The 20,665-nt window shown below is 42.7% G+C and overlaps 1 protein-coding gene across 1 annotated transcript in view; it reads right to left on the bottom strand.

Moving 5' to 3' along the window:
• LOC139574054 (X-linked interleukin-1 receptor accessory protein-like 2) overlaps nt 1-20,665 on the bottom strand; it is a 325,366-nt gene that overhangs the window by 115,718 nt on the left and 188,983 nt on the right. The window contains exons 3-5 of the mRNA XM_071398191.1: nt 16,535-16,808; nt 8,617-8,803; nt 8,233-8,386 (exon numbers count right to left, since the gene is read on the bottom strand). Of these exons, the coding sequence (XP_071254292.1) occupies nt 8,233-8,386; nt 8,617-8,803; nt 16,535-16,808 (615 nt within the window). The remainder of the gene's footprint in view (nt 1-8,232; nt 8,387-8,616; nt 8,804-16,534; nt 16,809-20,665) is intronic.

The raw sequence follows: 20,665 nt of genomic DNA, 5'->3' as shown, positions 1-20,665 counted from the left end.
TGTAAGAATGTTGTTCACTGACTATAGCTCAGCATTCAACACCATAGTACCCTCCAAGCTCATCATTAAGCTTGAGGCCCTGGGTCTCAACCCCCCTCTGTGCAATTGGGTCCTAGACTTCCTGACAGGCCGCCTCCAGATGGTGAAGGTAGGAAACAACATCTCCACTTCGCTGAACCTCAACACTGGGGCCCCACAAGGGTGCGTTCTCAGCCCCCTCCTGTACTCCCTGTTCACCCATGACTGCGTGGTCATGCAAGCCTCCAACTCAATCATCACAACAGTAGTAGGCTTGATTACCAACAATGACGAGACAGCGTACAGGGAGGAGGTGAGGGCACTCGAAGTGTGGTGTCAGAAAAACAACCTCTCACTCAACGTCAACAAAACAAAGGAGATGATCGTGGACTTCAGGAAACAGAAGAGGTAGCACCCCCCTATCCACATCGACGGGACAGTAGTGGAGAAGGTGGAAAGTTTTAAGTTCTTCTGCGTTCACATCACGGAAAAACTGAAAACGGTCCACCCACACAGACAGTGTGGAGGCTGAAGAAATTTGGCTTGTCACCTTAAACCCTCACAAACTTTTACAGATGCACAATTGAGAGCATCCTGTCTGGCTGTATCACCGCCTGCTACGGCAACTGCACCGCCCACAACCGCAACGCATCACCAGGGGGAAAACTACCTGCCATCCCGGACACCTACAGCACCCAATATCACAGGAAGGCCAAACATATCATCAAGGACAACAACCACCCGAGCCAATGCCTGTTCACCCCGCTACCATCCAGAACGCGAGGTCAGTACAGGTGCATCAAAGCTGGGACCGAGAGACTGAAAAACAGCTTCTATCTCAAGGCCATCAGACTGTTAAACAGCAATCACTAACAGAGCAAGGCTGCTGCCTACATACAGACTTGAAATCATTGGCCACTTTAACAAATGGATCACTAGTCACTTTAATAATGGCACTTTAATGATGTTTACATATCTTGCATTACTCATCTCATACTGTATGTATAAACTGTATTTTAAACCATCTATTGCATCTTGCCTATGCCGCTCTGTCATTTCTCATCCATATATTTATATTTATATATTCTTATTACATTCCTCTACTTAGATTTGTGTGTATTAGGTAGTTGTTGTGGAATTGTTAGATTACATGTTAGATATTGCTGCACTGTCGGAACTAGAAGTACAAGCATTTCGCCACACTCGCAATAACATCTGCTCACCATGTGTATGTGACCAATACAATTTGATTTGAAAACCAGACAGAATTAGAAAGGAAACTGTCTTTTCAATTATACAAATCTAACACAGGTCCTGCCAGACCCCGCTTGTCAAAAACAAAAGATGATAAAGTTCATGGAAGTGAAGCTGCCATAATGATATTCAGGGCATCAAGCTCATCCAAAGCTCCTAAATTATAACGAGAGCAGCGCTGAGGATGACAGAGCTCTAATTCACTACCATGTCATGCTAAATAATATAGACGTAAAATCAATACCAATATGCTGTTTAAAAGCTTGAAGTCAACCTCCAGGTCGCTGGCAACACCAGACACACAATACTGTGAGGCTACAATTAGGCTGTATTGATTAACCAATTATCCCTCAGTGGACCACTATGAATGGTAATGATCTATTAATACTGATTTCATTATTCAACTATTAGTCAATAATATTAAAAAGCCCCCCTTTTGAATAATGCTGTATTCATTAGAATTGTCACCAGATCTGGAGTGACTGGGCCTTTCTTTCTGCTTATCTTGACACGCTGTGAATTCGAATGAAACGAAAAAGAAACAAGGAAAGAGAAAGAGAAGCAGGACGGGGTCCAAGGCTGATGCTGCACTGTGTCAAACTATAGACTCCCTCAGTGACTCAGTTTATTCAGGGTTAAAAAACAAGATGACGGCCTCTGGATTTAAACACGGCAGTAGTTTACTAATTCTACTTTGGATAGGGTGCACTCTCGGATTGCAACAACCACATTAGCATCACACACTCTCATCTATTATCTCTTCCGATTTGCATATTTGCAGTGAGACATCAAAGTGCGTGTAATACAGCTCTTATGACTGAATTGATATGTGCAGACAGATTTGCATATCTGCTCTGTTTCTCTCCTAAGATGATCTTTTGAGAGTAAAAGTGGAAAAACCCCAAAACTATTCTCAGGAGGAAATGTCTCTAGGTGACATAATGCAATTAGCTTGACCAGTGACTGAGAGTGTTTCCTGTCGATGGACAAATGAGCCTATTCATGCTTCTAATTTTCCAACTCACTGAGTGAATCAAATTGAAGAGTCCCCACTGTGCTGCTTCCATCGGTAATCACTGGGTATCAACTCACCTTCAAATAATACATCTCTCCTGACCCGGATAGAGGTCTCTGATAACTTTCTATACCAGGTTTATTAGAGCTGTTAACACAGACAATGAGAGCTCACTTCAACTTCCTTTGTCGCCTCACCTGACACCTATTCATATGAGACATCCATTAGAGCGGGCGTTTAAGAGGTGCCTCCAGAGTAAAAGTCCTCCAATGGTACTGTTCAGAATGTTAATGGGTAAACTTGAGATAATATAAGGTATTGGGATTCAACTAAAGTAAGTAGGCCTATAGTGTTAATATTACTCAATATGGCTCTTTGTAAAAGCCTAAGTCTAATTTAGTCAAATCTCATGTTTGCAATAGTTTCTGAACTCTTTCAGTCAAATCCGCGAAAGGTGTAATATAAAATGCAATCACAAAGGCAGTTGCTTGGGGACAAGGTTTAGGGACATGCCCTCAGTACAGCGGTATGTCCCTCCCCAGTGTGTGTGTGTGTGCGGGCGTGCGTGCGAGAAAGGAGAGAAAAGGTAACCCCCTCTGGCAAGAGAGAGTGACAGGCAATCGATTCCTCTCGACGCCAGCCCTGTCACGCCTCATCTGGGGAAGACGCCCGGCCGTTGTGTGTGTCCTGACAAGGTGTGGACTTATTTAACATCAAACCCAAGTATTCCAGAGCTTTTGACTCCACCGAAACAAATGTGTTTATCGTCCGGTGGCGTCACTTGGCATATGAAGACAAACAGGACACGCTGGTGTCTCGGGACAGGCCATACATCCTGCTCTTTCCCTTTAGCTTATTATCAAACACTCTTCTCCTCTCCTCTCTCCTCCCCTGTCCTCCTCTCCATGACTGCAGTCTCGCCCTCCTCTCTCCTCCTCAGCAGGAACAACGCGTCGCTGCACCACTTTAGGAACCGTGACCACACGCATTTAGATATGGGACCACTTCAATCTGCTTTAGCAGTAGGCTTCACTCCTAATTGAATGTATCTGCTTCACTTGCTTGTAATGTGATCTATCCGAGGTTTTGACCACAGTGTTTTGGGTAGTATGTGTCTCGTTATTCAATCTTAATGCGTTTTCAGTGTCGAAACAAGTCAAATCCATTTTGGGTATCATTTGATATGCATATGCTGGTTTACAGATATGTGACACAGCTCAGATTCCCTGAGTAAAGGAGGGAGGATAATCACAGGTAATGTACTGTACTACAGACATACTTCACAAACATTTAAATGTTTCAACATTTACAGCCATTTATAAACATGTATAGTATATAAATATAGCAATCACAAAGATACAATAGATTTCAAAACGGCAATATACTTTAAATACAGTTAATTGAAAGTATTTCAAATGGTTTAGTGCATATATTTTATAAACGGCATATATGCCCTACATCTTCTCGGCTGTTTTCAGTGGTATCTGTATAGGTACCATTGACAATAATTTCCCTCACCACAGAAATATAAATTTAGTTTAGAATCATGCAAGTCTTATTTTTGTTCTGTACGCTTCTTAATATTTGATGGACTGACCTTTCCTTGAGGACATTCGAGCACCATTTGTAAAAAATCATACTCTCTCTTACGCACATAGATTTCTGTTGCCAGAAAACCACTTAATATTACTTTTTTGGGGAGGCAATTCTATCTGCTGGATTGAACTGCTCCTTACTCTAACATGTTTCCTAAATTAATGGGCTCATATTTTCCCCCCAAAAAACAGAGAATACTTTTTCTTGTTCTCCATTTCACTTCTCCTAAGAAAATAAAGAAGTTGTCACGCTGATCTGGGGAAAGAGCAGGACAAAGCCCATGTGAACACAGACAATTTCATGATGAATTATGAGGTAATAAAATAAATAGGTCATGGGGTTTCCACATGGGTAAAAAGGTAGCCAAGAGGCTAGAGTCTAAAGGCAGAACTCGCAGGCCTAGCTGAGAAGGAGGGAGAGAGGAAGAGAGGATTCAGGATTCATTCACGGCCCATCATCTCTCCCATTGTTGACTTAACCAGCTGCGGAAGGTGTTACAATATTTGAATGTGTTTCGGAGATGCATGACTGTGGTAACTCACCTCTCGCAGTAACTGTTAAATTTAGCCTGAACGCAATGTTCTTTCAAAAGAGGAATTTTACTTTGAAATGCATTTTGAAATATTTATGACCAGGGTGCTGACTATGGAGAGGGAGAAGAGGCTTTTATTGGTCATTCTGGTTTTTGGACACAAATCTGAACCTTTGCCAAGGTTTAGCCTCCCCTATACTCTGCGTGAGTTCTGTACTGTATTGCTACTATACTGCAGGCCATTCAGTAGCAGATTGGCCCTACAGGCTCCTTCCAAGGCCTGATCGTTGGCTCTGTTGTTGCCTCTTACCATGTCACATGAGGATAGTGAAATACATTTTATTCATTTAGCAGACACTCTTATCCAGCAATAAGGGTTAAGTGCATTGCTCAAGGGCACATTGACAAATCTTTCACTTAGTCAGCTCGGGATTCAAACCAGCGACCTTTCGGTTACTGGCCCAATGCTCTTAACTGCTAAGCTACCTGCCGCTCGTTGAATACTGAAATAAACAAAGGTGTCATACAATGCTACAGTAATAAAAGGCATATGGACACAAACATGGTAGCTTAAAACAGTTCCTGACCAGCAACCCCATTAATATTCCTCCTCAAAGAAAGTAGGCAAGCCCCCTGCCCCCTGGAAGCCTGAGTGTCCTGATTGACCTCTCTGTGTGCTTAAAGCTAACTAACCCAGGCCTTGTCTAACCCTGGCTTGGCTCACCACCCAACCAGCAGCACACTAACATGGCATCTGATCCTACGGGCCAGCGCCCCAGGCAGGCTGTAAACCATGTGGAATCCAGCTCCAACATTACACCACTCACTGGAACTAGCACGCCTAGCGCTTAGCTTAGCAGAAGGCATGTGAGTAAGTGAACAAACAATGGCTCAGTTAACCGACAAGACAAGCATATTCTTCACATATCAGTGAAGCAGATGTCTTTCATTTTAGCAGATTATATTAGCCTGCCGCTACTGCCTCTGTTCTTCATTTGTAATGCTAGCTCATTGAATACTGTTGTTTAGTGAAGCATAGTACTGTGTCTGTTTTGGTCCCTGAGTTGCATGTAAAATAATGTGTGTGTGTCTGTCTCTCTCTGTCTCTGTGTGTGTGTGTGTGTGTGTGTGTGTGTGTGTGTGTGTGTGTGTGTGTGTGTGTGTGTGTGTGTGTGTGTGTGTGTGTGTGTGTGTGTGTGTGTGTGTGTGTGTGTGTGTGTGTGTGTGTGTGTGTGTGTGTGTGTGTGCGTCTGTTGAGAGTTAGAATAGTACAATACACAAGGTGCAATTTCGAAAATTGCATCAGTAGTTTTCGTCTTGTTATGCCACTCACAGACAGTCACTCAATTAGCCCATGTCAGCAAAAGAAAAATAGATTGGTCAATTTGTCTAGTTAATCTAGCCAGCTATCTAAACTTGTAGTAATCATGGCCGAATTACCGACCGGGCACGCACGGCACGTGCCCAGGGGCCTTGACCTCCAGGTTGCCTCCATTGATTTTGTAAGTCACTCTCGTTCAGATATAAACCTCTTGAATGATATGGCAAAATGTTGATTTACGCCAAAATAGACATACCCAAAACAAATAATTTTTCATGAGATGGCCATAAACAATAACTGGTAATGCTGCATAGTTTCAGAAAGGTCTGGAACTCACCTTTCTGGGAAAAATAGTTATAAATTGCTGAGGTATACTCACTGTTGAGGACACAAGCTCAAGTCATAATACAAATATTATGAAAATATTAAAAATCATATGATTTTTTCCCCTATTCAACAAAAGTGGGCCAATATAGTTTTAATTATAAATTACTTACTTTAAGATTTCAACTTTCTTATAACTGTAAAATAAATATGATCCTACTTAGTGACGGTACAATATTGGCACCATTTCATATAAACGACAGAGACTTTTCTGCCAAACGTTCTCTGAGCTGCGCTGAGACACCATTAAAATGTGTGCAGACTCGTTACGACTTCAGCTTTAAAGACAAAGTGATTTCGTCCGTCTGTGACCAAAAGAAGGTGGTGCTGTTAAAAATTCTATGAAATGATTTGATATGTTTCCCTGATGAGAGCTATAAATCCACCTGAGAACATTACAGCGAGATGAAACTACTATTGTTGCATCCACAAGACTCTCCTGTTCCATATGCGCTTCTGCAAGCACAGCTGTGAGTTTCACAGGCACAGGAAATCTCACAGCTGCGGATTGCAATAGCATACAGTATATGAATCAGGACAAGTAGCGCTTTTAGGGAGTGTTGTGCAATTGATGTTGTGCCGTTCACAGTCGGAACCTGGCCAGAACCGCTCCAAGTCCCCTATATAAGAGACTTAAACATAGGAAAATGTGTAGAAAAGCAGCAATTTAGGTATACAACTGCAAAAACAAAAAAAGGTCCAATAAAGCAAATGTATTTGTTTACCTTTTGTTAATAAAATACTTTATCTGCTAAGAGAGCCCTCTGTATGTATTAAATTATAGTTTTTAATCCCAGTTGAGTTAATTGTTGTTAGTTGCTTTTCCTTCAGTCTGTAGTCCAACTCATCCCAAACCATCTCAATTGGGTTTAGGTCACATGATTGTGGAGGCTAGGTCATCAGATATTTTCTTTTTTAACCTTTATTTAACTAGGCAAGTTAGTAAAGAACAAATTCTTATTTACAATGATGGCCATCCAGGGAACAGCCTTGTTCAGGGGCAGAACAACAGATTTCTACCTTGTCAGCTCAGGGATTTGATCCAGCAACCTTTCGGTTACAGGCCCAAAGCTCTAACCACTAGGCTACCTGCCGCTAATTGTGTAGCTAATAGGCTATGTGTTTGTAGATCGACTGAGGTGAATGAAGTTACAGCAATCAATGTGATAATGGCTGGAGTAATTTTTTCTTGTTTTTGCTGTTCTTCAAATAGCATTTCAGAGGTTTTTACGGCCCTGTGTGTATGTGTGTTGCAGTTTGCATGGTGGATAGCACTGTCTTTCACTCTGTATTGTCTGGTTAAGGCTCCTATCTGTTTCAGTTTCATTGCTGTATGTATGTTGTGGACTCGTGGTTGTGTGTAGTTTCTGTGTGTTTCTGTTCTGTTTGTAGTGTGGCTACAGTCAGAGTCAGTGCTGCCTGCCTAGTGCAGTCTTGGGGCTCCAGCAGATTGGCTCCACTCTGTTTCAGAGGGGGGCTAGGCAGGCAGGCAGGCAGGCAGGCAGGGTGAATGAGCTGGGGGGTTGATTTCACACTGCAGTTGGCAGCTGCTCTTCCTGCAGTCAGGACCCAGCACACACCCCAAGGGTCAGACTCACTGGCCTGGAATCCCAGCCTGCCTGCTTGCTGCATGACAGAGGCAGCAGAGGAGGAACAAGCCCAAAATGTGAATAAATAAACCCATCTCACGTCACAGTGGTTGCCAGCGTTTACACTGAAGGCTGATACATCACAGACACAAAGTGACGCTCCACTATGCTCCTGTGATAAATGGTGTGTCTCCGCAGTGCATCCGGTTTACAGACAGCGCACAGTTTTATCTTTGCTCTACCAAACTTTGAGAGGAAGGGGCATGAGAATATTAAGTGTAAGAGTGCAAAAGTGCATCCTGCGTTTGGACGTTGATGTAAATCTTTACGTTCACGTTTCACGGCAGCTGATTTCAGATCACGTCATTCTGAATGATAATCGTGGCCAGCGGTCAAACTCTTTTTAGCATTCTGCACATATAATACAAACATACACACAACAATATGAAACAAAATCATACTGTACATGTAATCAGACATATACATACAGTATATGCACACCCACATGATATGGGGGGCTCACCTGTGACTTTGAGCTCTGTGGTCCTTCTCACCACCCGGCTGCCATACTTGAGCTCACAGGTGTAGTTCCCCCCGTCGTCCTCCTGCACCTCAGGGAACCAGATGTTGGTGGTGTTCACCATGATGGAGCTCCGCCATGTCTTCTTCTCACACTCCTAGACAGACAGGACACCACATCAACACCACACACACCATGTTATATCATGTCACTTTCAACTATTTTTTGGTTTAGTTTAATAACATACCCATTAGTCCACCAGAGCTAACCTTCATGGGTTCATGTACAAAGACTAGCACTGCATCCCAAATGGCATTCTATTCCCTATACAGTGCACTAATTTCAACCAGAGCCCTATGGGAATTTTCTGAGAATAAGGGTTGTTACCTTATACCAGGTCATCTGGGGCTGCTTGTAAGGGGCGAGGTAATCCTCGATGTCGGGGCAGTTGATTATCTTGCTTTTAGTGATCTCGGCTTTCTCCAGGTGGCGTATTTTACTGTTGAAGCACAGGCCCTCGTCGTTCTCCTCCACCGCCAAGGACATGGACACCTTCATGCAGTAGGTGGAGTTTCTGCAGGCAGGGAGCATAACACAGGAGGCTTTATGTTTCCCCAAGTTCACCTCTAGCCAACAGTCATCACACACACAAAAGCACACATCGATTTCTCCAGGGGGGGTTTCATCTGTAAACCAGCAGAGATCTTAAACACTGCCATTCATTCCATCAATGCCTCCCTGCCTACCTGTGATGATGTGAAGTGGGGCCTCTTTTTACTTTTTTAGTTTCCAGTTAACCACATCAAGAACAATGGGCAAGTTGAACATGGAGGTTACCTGAATGAAATATTTCAAAATGCTTCAATTAGTAAAGAGATGCAGCTCCCCTTGAAGTGGCAAGAGCACATGCTGTATGGAGAATTAATTAGCATATTATTTCAATAGGCACCAGCCAGAAGTACAAGTCTCCTTCAGGGAGGCATGTGTCAGGGCAAGTGACACCCAGTTCCGCACGCAGCAACTGCCATGGCTACTACACAAGGCTACAGTACGCAGAGAGTGACTGCTGCATCCTCCCCCCATTGAAAATGCATGAGGGACTTCAGGCATAGGATTGCCCTGCAGTGGCATTGTGTGTCAGCCTCTGAAACGCTAAGGCTCCCTGAACCTCCACTCGTGAATTCAGCCTGTCTGATGCAAAGATTTAACATTTCGGCATGAACCATTTAGTTGGTTTTAGACTGTCACATCAGACGGGTTTGTGTGTGTGTGTGTGTGTGTGTGTGTGTGTGTGTGTGTGTGTGTGTGTGTGTGTGTGTGTGTGTGTGTGTGTGTGTGTGTGTGTGTGTGTGTGTGTGGATTGTCTGACATATCTGCTGTTTTGTGTGTGTAGAATTCCTGGCTGCGGTCCCAGACAATAGAGATAGAGAGTACAGCTGTCCTGGGCTACTTTATTTACTCTAGGAGAAAATTAACTATGACTAAAATACTGTTCACAAGGGCGCTCACTGTGTCTGGTGACAACAGTCTCATATCGTGACAAATCATGGACAAACAGAGGACAGATGTGTGAAGTCACTCAGGACAAAATGAGGAGGATATTTTCACTGGTCTGTTACCGACAATTAGCTGGAAGTTAATCACACTGCATAACTATTGTGCAAGCCTGATCCGACTGCTTCCACTGCATTAATAATTAATCACTCTCCTCCTGCAATTACTTTTATATGAAAATGCTCAGGTTACAGCTCGCCAATTTAATTATATGCTCAATAGAGGTATTTCTGTGTTTTTCGCCATTCATGTTTACATCTGTTAATGTGAGCTTCAAATTAATTTGACAATTAATCTAACACAGCAACTTTCAAGATGCTGCCCGCCCAGCTGAGTCCGTCCGTCCGTCGCATGGGTCAGTATGCCCGGGCTCTTAACACTCTTGAGACATGAATGAATAAGCATTGAGAACTTCCATTAGCCTGCATGACTTCCTTCCAAGCTGATTTCACATGTAATTTCCCCTACACAGGTTTCTGTGTGAGCCAGGGCACAGAGAGCCAAAACTGTGTACATGCTCTCATAGTAGAGGTCAACCGTGCTTCAGGCTCTATCCACAGTAGATCTCAGTAAATGACCATAACACATTAACGGTGCTAAGTAGTTTCCTATATCGCTGGAGGACCAGAGGTCGAAGCAGGAGCCCTTAATTGCAGCAATCTGACCTTGGAGCTCTATCGGGTAAACATCCATAGACGACCGAGAAAGTGACTGAGGCCCTGCTGCAGGCAGGTCGGCCATGATGCTCTGCTCTGCTGCTTTGTCTCAGAACCACCTGAGAAAGTACATAGCCTGCGAACAAACATCTGGAAGAGGCTTGTCTGTGGAGATCACTTGCGATTTGTGTCTCGGCAGCAGTGACATCGCGAGCTCCCAGCCCTGGAGGAGGAGACATACAGTACACAGGACAGCTCTCCGGGGCACCGTGACACGGGCATTCCACTCGCACAGGGAGAGGGTGAGGAGGAAGTTGGAGGTGAAATCGTATGATTAATTCACTGATAATGAACCCTATTCTCTCCCTTTCCTCCACAAGCTCTCATGTAACACTCTCTGTGGATGGAAGATGGTGCCTAGGAGGACCCAAGGGCCAATTATACTGACTGACAAAAGTGTTGCTCTATGAGCGTCATAGAAATGAGCACTGTCTGCCACTGTGATTTGACCTGTTTTCATTATGGATTGTCTGCTGAGATGGCCTATACCACAGAGAGCAGAATATTGGCACTTAACACACATTTTTTATAGAGATTAAACATTATATTTAATTAGAAGGCACTAGTCCATCCGTTTGTCAATGACGGAAAAGCAATACAAGCGAATTATGTAGTTTAGTTTGAAATGGTTGATCCTATTGGTGTGAATTATGATGCATTGCTAAAGCTTTCTGAGCTTATGAATGGTTTTATCGGGTCCCCAGATGCTATTGCAAGTCCCTAAAACTCTATATGGGGAAACTTTCCTATGCAATCTCCTGCCTCGCTTGCACTGGAGTTTTAAAATGACACAGTAAACTCTTTGAACTTAATAAAGGGGTTTAATAAAGATGGATTTCAAAGAGGGAGAATTTTACATGCAACAGTTTGAATCTAAATGTAGGCCAATTCCATTGATCAAAATGGGGTAGAAATTCTATTTCTACTATTTCCATGTAAGAGAGGGAAGAAGAGGGACATTTAGTAAAGTTTTAAATACGTAGGTGTGCTAAATATTTCACAGAGAGCATGAGCCACCAATTTAATTTCAATAGGAACCACTCTAAGAATGAACCATGATGGTCAAACTCCTTTAGCTATTAAACCTCCGATGTAAATGACCTTTAAAAAAAAACATATTTTTAAACTCTTGCTCTCTCTCTCTCTCTCGTACTACACACTGAGCAGAAACAAAATGTTAGCAGGAAATGAAAAACAGTTGTTTAAAAGCCATGGAAACAAACAGGTCAATGTGTGAAAGAATCAGAACACCTTGCCACAACAAACAATGACGTTTCTGTTGACTCATGGGCCATTGTTTGTGATAAAACCTTCCAGATCACCAATCTGCAGTGGTTGGTTCAGCCTGGATCAATGAGTTTGTGTGATGTTCAAGGTTAAATGGGTGCGTGGGTTGAAAGGGTTAATAGGCCGGTCCCTATGGGGCTACTATGTAGAGCAGCACATCAAAGATAGAGGTAGATTTTCTCCAGTCTCAAACCTGCTTACTGTGCGGTTGTCACGCACGCACGCACGCACGCACACCCACACATACATACACACACAAACACACAGTAGTGTTCTTATACAGAGGGGCCAATAGTCCATGACCATCATTGTGGGGAGTCTCTAGAAAGACAGCTTTTCATCAGACACGTTGGAAAGAGAGAATGAGTCCAACCAGACGTCAAAACATTTCAAAAATATTTTTCCTCAAAATGCCAATTAGGAAGTATAATTAGGGGGTTAGGACAAGGACAAAGGGCAGTGGTCCAGCAAAAGACAACACTTTCCCTCTCCAATCTCTGAAGACCTGACCAGTTAATGGCATGGACACCCCCAGTATCTCAGATGACAGGAAAAGTGTTCAGACAGGGGGAATAAAGTGGGTGAGATTACCCCGTCCCGATGAACACAGAACACAAGGCTTCACACCATGTAGTACAGGTGCTGTGTACCATGACAAGCGGGTGGTCGTTCTCGCTAGCTATCTATCTACCCGCAGCCAGAGTCAAGGTGACTCCTCTGATGGAGAGGTAACATGCTATATGTGACCCGTTTCAAGAAACTAGGCATATGTTGCACGTCACTACTTCACAGGAGAGGCATTTGAAAGCTTTTAAAAATATTTTTATCAAAATGCGTTTTTTTGTGCTGTTGCAGAAATGCCTTCTGGAACATGTGAACGTTCATATGCCTTAATAACAAATGTGTATGCCATCTGTAAATACAAATAAAATTGTTAAATGATGAGCCTAGTTAGTTTAGCCCCGGAAAAAGCCAGGAACCTTCCCATTAGCCATGATTGGATGGGCTGGACATGCCGAGAGATGAGTTCGGATAACGTGAGTTGCTCAGTATATGAAGATAATTCTGGCTACTGCAGATTTTTGAAAGATATAACGTCGGACTGTTCTCAGCATCACGGCTGCCCTGAACAGCTGAGCTGTAGGTGTTCATTTGTGGATTCATTCGTAAATCATATACCATTTTCGAGCTCCGAGTCTCTACTTATCCAACTTATCCCATGTAAAAAAAAAAAACATTTAAAATGTTGTTACATAAGACTGAATCGAGGCAGTGAGTCATATATGATGTTCGGCAAGTCAGGGGCTTACAAATGAACATCTCAGCCATCCTGCCTAGCTGCCTCTCGGTGAGAATCTCTGTCTGTCTGACCCAGACTGAACAAAGAAAGAACAAGAGGTTTTTTTGCAATCTGTCTGAGAAAATGGTTTTAGTTCTCAACAATACTGTCTCAGAAGGTATTTTTCTGGAGTCTAACATTCATTCACAAGAGAGATTATTGAAAAATAATGTTTTTTTTGTTGTTGTTGTTTGGATAGATTTTTCTTAAAAATACTATCTACCTTAAGCGCAGTATCATATTGTGAAGCTTCACATTTCCAAACGGTTACTCCTAGTCTAGTATGTTGGAACACAGTATTTTAACAGTGACTGTTTAAGTCTAGACCAGTGGTAATGCATTTACTGAAAACCTTCTGTTCAACCGTTGTTTATAAGTGTAGTAAGATACACATAGATAAGACACAGACATCTTAAGTAATATTCGCTTAGATGTGATTCCATCAAAGCCAAACCGATTACTCTCCATTCCCTCTTTGTAGACGTTGAGAAAAAAATTGTCTCAGCCCACAATAAATATACATTAGGTTTTGAGAGAGCTTAAAAGTTGATTAATGTCAAAGCTAAAGCCCGTGTGTTTAATATTTGAAAAGAACTGGCAGGCGTGGAGGCGTGGATTCAGACTGTGCCAAGCACCTAAGCGCCTTTCTCTCTGGCTCTCTCTCTAACGGGGTCCTGGATGGCCAGATGAATAGAAAGGTTAAAAACCTGGACCGCTTTGTAAGAAGAGGTCTGTGACACCCGGGCGATTGTAGAGAGGAGAATTATCTTATGAGGGGAGAAAAAGACAGGTGGCACAGATTACTCTTCAGACCTCTGGGGGAATAGCCTAGCTCAGGCTTGGCCACAGTTTAGTGAGAACACGGTAAAAAAAAACATGAGGCAGCCAGCCTGGCCGTGCACAGTGGAAGATAATGAATATAAAAGTGCTCGGGAGTCTTTCAAGAGGCATCACTCAGACAGTGGCAACGTGTTGTATTTTTCCTTGCCATAAAGTTATGGAACAAAGATAAATGCATATCCATTGTTAGGGGGAAGGTGTGAAATGCTTCTACCTCCATCAGTGCTGCTCAGACTAGCCTCGCTGGAGAGAATGGGAAATAAAGGGGTGGTGAATCTGTCTCTTGCGGCGCATTAGCCGGGCAGATTGCATCGACTCGTTCACTACAGCTTAACATGCCATGCTGGTGCTGTGTGTTTCACTGGCATGCAGGCATGGTTAGTCATTGTTCATGTTCTAATAAAACAGAAGGCATTGCTGGAACTCTATATAACTGCCATCAAGGCTTTGATGGCAGGGCTAGTGTGTGTGTGTGTGTGTGTGTGTGTGTGTGTGTGTGTGTGTGTGTGTGTGTGTGTGTGTGTGTGTGTGTGTGTGTGTGTGTGTGTGTGTGTGTGTGTGTGTGTGTGTGTGTGTGTGTGTGTTTGTGTGTATGTATGTGTGCGCTATGTGTATGTATGTATGTGTATGTATGTATGTATGTATGTATGTATGTAGGTATGTATTTATGTGTGTGTGTGTGTGTGTGTGTGTGTGTGTGTGTGTGTGTGTGTGTGTGTGTGTGTGTGTGTGTGTGTGTGTGTGTGTGTGTAGTTTATGTGTATACGTATGTTTGTTTGTGTGTGTGTATATACAGTAGGTGTGTCTATGTGTGTGTGTGTATCTATGTGTGTGTGTGTTTATACAGTATGTGTGTCTATGTGTGCGTATATGTGTATATGTGTGTGTGTGTACAGTAGGTGTGCATGTATGTTTTATTCCAAGTGGTCTTTGTAGGTGGCCTGGGCATTATCCTGAGCATTATCCCTCCTGCGGGTCACTGGACCCTCAGTAGAAAATTGATTCCTCCATTCCAGAGCAATCCTGTCATTTTAGGCACAGCAGCCCCTGCGAATGATATTTTACAACAATTCTCTCAGAAGCGTGTCACAGCTCCTGCACAGCTCCCCCATTTCACAGAGAGTACCTACCTACCTGCTTCTCTGTATGCTGATCATATATATTTTTTAATTATAATTAGGAGCTCCAATTGTATTCTTGGATTTTATTCAAAAAGCAGCATGGGAATCATCCAAAGCCCAAAACACCATTTATTTGGATTCCTGCTTCTTTTGCTCCAGGGATCAATCACCATTAATGGAAATAAAAACATGCAAAGAGACTCGTCTTCTCTTTTCACCTTGAACGTCTTTCACAGACAGTTAATTCAATTCGGAGGATATTGAGATTACTTCATAGAGACACAGCACTGTATATATTACATTCAATAAGACATAGCACAGGGACATGCTATTTCAATTTCAAGTGTTTTTTTCTTCTCCTTCCAAATCTGTCATTCCCAAGGCAAAAAAGAAAGTTCAGCTTGATGACTCTCTAGCTAGCTAACACATTGGAATGCATTGCGCTTGGCTGTCTGAGCTGTGGCAGCTATGTCCAACTGGGTGGGAAAGTAAGTATAATAAGAGGCCCAGTGAAAGTGACAGGATCCTGCTCCTAATTAGACTGTCAGCAGAGCGTGAGGGGAATAAAGACCTGCACTTCTTTCCAGAGGGGAAAAAAAACTTATTATTGGCCAGGAAGAAGCATTAGCTTTGTCAGAGAGGAGCTGGATTATCATCTGTGGAAAGAGGATTTTCTGCTGAAGCCTCTGTAAGATAATTGAGTAAGATATCCTCATTTCTTATTCCTCGACGAGGTACCTATTCTCTAGTCGCTAAGAACCATGAAAATATTTTTTCCCTAGATGTTAGAAAAATACCTTCGATTTATGATTCGCATGTTGTTTGATGTCATAATCCCAGGAGGGAATTCTAACAACACAACTCCTCGCATGGGACCTACACGAACATTATTGATTTGATATTCATTATTGTGGCAGAGCCTATTCTTTTGTGGAATGTCAGTTACATGTTCCACAACACAAGTCAACCACAGTTCAGTGTCCCTGTTGAGCCTTGCAGGGGTGAGCCATCCTCACAAGGCCAGTCATGCATTCCTCCACCAGGAAAACTGAACATGGCATGCGATGAGGATGAGGATCCCTTCCTCCTCCTTATGCTGTGTGCCATCTCAGGGCTTGCTTGGCTGTTGTCGCGGTGGGTGTGCAAAGAGAGGGCTGTTTAGCATAACAATAGACACACTGACACACTACAGTAGCCTTGGAAAGTGGATGTAAAGTATATATGTAAATTAGGGCCTCTCAAACTACTGTACTGTTTGTGGGTGGGACCACTGGGGCCAGGATCCATCATAATCTGTTACCCAATGAATTCCATTCGTGAAAAAGTTAGGCTGCCAATGGACTGTGAATGATTTGGGGGGACAAAATGGTGTTTGTTTGGTTGAGGGTTAAGAAAAGCTTAAACGTTTGATTAAACTCCTCAGAGACGGAGTGACTAAAGAAACCCACCTCAGGACACAGGTGTAGAAGCCGTTGTCCTCCAGCTCGGCTGAGCGGAACCAGATGGAGTCATCCTCCTTGCTGAGCCGATGGCCCGAGAAGATGATAGGCTCCTCCGAGTCCCCTTTGTTTTTGTACCAGATGAGCCGGAGCTTGGCGCTCTGGGCCATGGAGTAGTTGGTCCTGATGTAGCTGTAGAACAGGGCGCACTTCACCCTCACTGGTTCCCCTGCTAGGACCCGGTACCTCTTCAGGTCCACCGACCAATCAATGCAGCCATCCACTATGGAGGAGGAAGTTGTACATGGTTAGGAACTGATGGTTGTTGGAGTATGCTGTTGTACGCACACTAAAACAAGGAACTAAGAGCCTAATCCTTATCCTACATATTGGAGCAACGCAAACCCAGCAGCATAATGGATCTATAGACAATGGAAGCTACTATACTGTGGGGGTCAAATTCAAATGAATCCTAAAGAATTCACACTAGCGCCATGCATTTGGATGATTGTCATCCTATCACACATTAATCTCCTCCATTTGGATTTTCATTTGCATCCAAAAATGGGAGCTCTCTAGCTAGACTTCAAAGGTATTTCATGTTCTACTCTGTAATTTGCAGCCTCTCTCCATTGTCATTCATAGGTGAGGAGTGGTAAAAAAATATATTTAAAAAAACCCACAGGAACCTGTAATGACGAGTCAATCAAGATTGCCTTAATGGTGGTGAGCTTTTGAACCCGTGACGCATGGTGAAACAGTAGCATATGACAAGGAGAGGCAGGGAAGGTCGTAGCCACTGTCACACTAATGCAGGGTTATTTAGGATACACCAGTTAGCAGCAAAGGAACTGCTGTTGTAGAAAGCAAATAAGGCCTTGAGGCAAGACAAAGAAGGCAATATACTTGAAAACACAGTTCATTTTCAAATATTGTTTAACTGTACTGTAAAAATGTTTAACTGTACTCTATGTCTATGGACAAAAATCACTAGTGAATTGCCTAAAATGGAATGCTACTCTCCCCATTGCGTGACTACAGTACAGTATGTGCTTTCACATTCCAAACCCCAAATGCCAGGTCAGCCAGTAACATGGCTGGACAACACATTGAAGACATGAAGTCAGTATTTCTGTCATCAGTCATAATAGCCATTGACTAAGAGGAACAAAAATAAGGAGGTAAACTAAAAGAGAAAAGTAAGGTATCCCTCATTTTATGCTGGCAGCCCCAATCGACACAGACACGTAGGTCCAAATCAATGCAGTACAGAAGTATGTTCATACAGACTTCAGGTAATACATCTCCACGCTCTATGTGTCCCATAAAAATGTTATACATTCAAAATCTGTCCACTATCATTTGTGTTGAGGTCTCCTACCACCAATGCCGATTTACCATATAGATTTTGTTATTTATATTTTACTATGATAATTCTTCTCACACCAGGTTGGAAATTAATTACAGACATAGCCAGGAAATAAAAATTGATGTGGGGAAGTGGCATCAATCAAATGAGGAGGGGGTGATGGCTCCAAACTGCAGGCTGGAGCCAAGGGGTAGGGTTACGGTGGGAGGTGATGTTCCCTGAGTTTATTTGTGAGAGCTCAGACGTGTGGAAGATGAGATGCAAGAGAAGCAGAAGCAGCACACATTAGTTCGGTCTGCTAGGTTAATGTGTTGTCTTTCAAGACAAAAGGCACAGCGAACCATCGCTGAGTGCACAGGTTACAGATTACATAAACAGGCGCCGAAGAAGCAGCCATATGTTGCCCGGGGTCATAGCAGCAATGCACTTTTCTGGATGATTCAATCATTGTTGCCTTCTTGTGTTTGCCACTGTGGCAGGGTTTAGGAGGGGAGCTATTAATTGCGACGACAAGGCCTAACACGGCCAGATATATCATTCCAGTCAGCTGCTGCACCGGATCCCTATTTGCACAGTGCCACCTTTAATATTTGCATATGGATGTGGCCCGAATTTGAGTCTGAAAATAACTTAGAATTAAGTATGAGTGAAGAAGTAAGGAAAGGGCAGTATCATAAAGATAGCTGCAAAACCTTAGCAGCCCACTGGTGTGGACAGAGTGGACTTACGTTATATAATAACCCAATGTCCTGAAACTGTCCATTAACTTTCTTACCTTTTCAAGTAAAGCAACTGAAAAACTGAAATATAGCCTGCTAAAAAAAAGTGAATAAAGGCAGCAGACGAAATGAAATCATGAAATAAAGAGGCTGTCATCCAGTACATGAGGTGTTAAGTTGCTGGTCGTCAGCCCTCACAGTTACTAAGCCCAACACAGACCCAAAATGCATTGTAAAACCCTGTGTAGATCTCAGCACCTGCTGCAATAATAATAGCTTGACCTGGCTGCTGCACACTGGCCAAGTCTATCATGAAGCAGTATAGCAATTTCAGCCATGACAGCTGAGAGGATGAAAAAAGTCAACGTCAGAGCTATAGCCCACCAAATACTTTGTGCTGATGTGCAATTTCAGTCCCCGACTTGCATTTGATAGCTTGTTTATTATTTTCTTGAAAAATGTGAATGACTAGCTTTCAGTGGACATGTATCTTTACACAGGTATAAAATTGGGGACCACGGGTAGCAGCCATTTCAATATGAATCCAGAAATGAGTTACACTCCGGCGCAGACAAAACCAATCTTATCAGAGGGAAATAAATATGGAGATGTGGGGAGGGTTATGGCCCACTCTCTGTTATTGAGCTGGAAAGGCAGTTTATCAACCCACAACTTAGGACATTTGAAATAAATCGACTTGACCACAGAGGCCCGTCGAGACCACAAAACGGATGTGAATTTATTTGCCACGTCAAACACCTAAACACTCTGTAGGGATATTTGATCGGGTATTACACTGTTTTGTTTTCCCAGTCTCTCTAATTTTAATATGGCTCAGGCACATTATTATACAGCACATTACTCAGTAATGCAGAGGGACTAGTGAGTTAAATAATGCCACAGCGTATTGTGTCTAGGATACTACCGTCTTATTACTATACAGAGGGAAAAGACTTGTTGTCCACAGTTATATAATCTCTTCATTAAATTACTGATCTCCAGCACATTGAAGTAACAGCCTAAATTTGAAAATGTTATTAGTTGTATGACTAGTGAATTGCATAAAATTATACAGCGATATAATGTATGTGGGGTATGTATTTCTCAAAAAGATGCATACTATTTAAGGGCTCTTTGATCCTTGTAAATTTAAAATAGTATTGTAGTACATGAAATGATTAACCTACAACTTTGTCAAACTATTACTTAGTATGTGAAGAAAGAAGGACACAGCCAACATGTCTTGATCAAGGAGCTAGCTGTGCAGGAGGCATAAAGGAGAGACGGGGAGTTCCAGGGAGACAGTAGGATGTCAAGGGAGAGAAACAGTGGACGTCAGAGACATGTCAAATCGTTGTGTACTCAACCCAACATGATAATCACGTCCTGCTACATCCATCCGCTGGATGGAGTGGCTTGAGAGCTTTGTTGCTCTTTCAATGTCTGCCAATCAGGCGCGCATGTGTGTGAGCTTTGTTTGTCTGACTGAAAATAACTATCGTCAGGTTATGTATTGACCACGAGCCAACATGACAGAATGCTGTTGAATATGTGAAACAGAAACATCTAAAAACATTTCACACTTGAGGAGTGTTCCACTGCAAGCTATTATTTTTAATGATTCGCTATGTCACGGTCGATAGGAAAATCAAAAGCCATTCCAATTGTGATTTCTATGCAGATAACAAACCCTCTTTCTACCTGCTCAAATGCCTTTTCATTTGAGCTCGCTATAAGAGGTGTAGAACAGAAATCAGGTCAAAATAACACAATCAGATGATAATGATACTGAAATAGAAAGGCAATCATGTCAAAGAGGGAAAAAAACGACATCTTCTGAAGCGGTCCGTAATGAGAAAGAATGAGTTTCATTTCAGGTTTGGCCGGAAACAATTACCCTGTTCATTTACATCAATAATCAGGGAATAATGGATGGAAATAAAACAAGGATGGAGGGGAAAACCAAACATTTCCTTCCCCTGTTTGTCTTGTTTATTTGAGTGAATCCCGCAGTCCATTACCAGAGCATCAATACATAACTGTTCCAGAGTC

The sequence above is a fragment of the Salvelinus alpinus genome, chromosome 4 (assembly GCF_045679555.1).
Source record: "Salvelinus alpinus chromosome 4, SLU_Salpinus.1, whole genome shotgun sequence".
In the NCBI taxonomy this organism is placed as follows: Eukaryota; Metazoa; Chordata; class Actinopteri; order Salmoniformes; family Salmonidae; genus Salvelinus; species Salvelinus alpinus.
The sequence above is the reverse complement of the archived record's forward strand: the minus strand, read 5'-3'. Positions and strand labels throughout refer to the sequence as shown.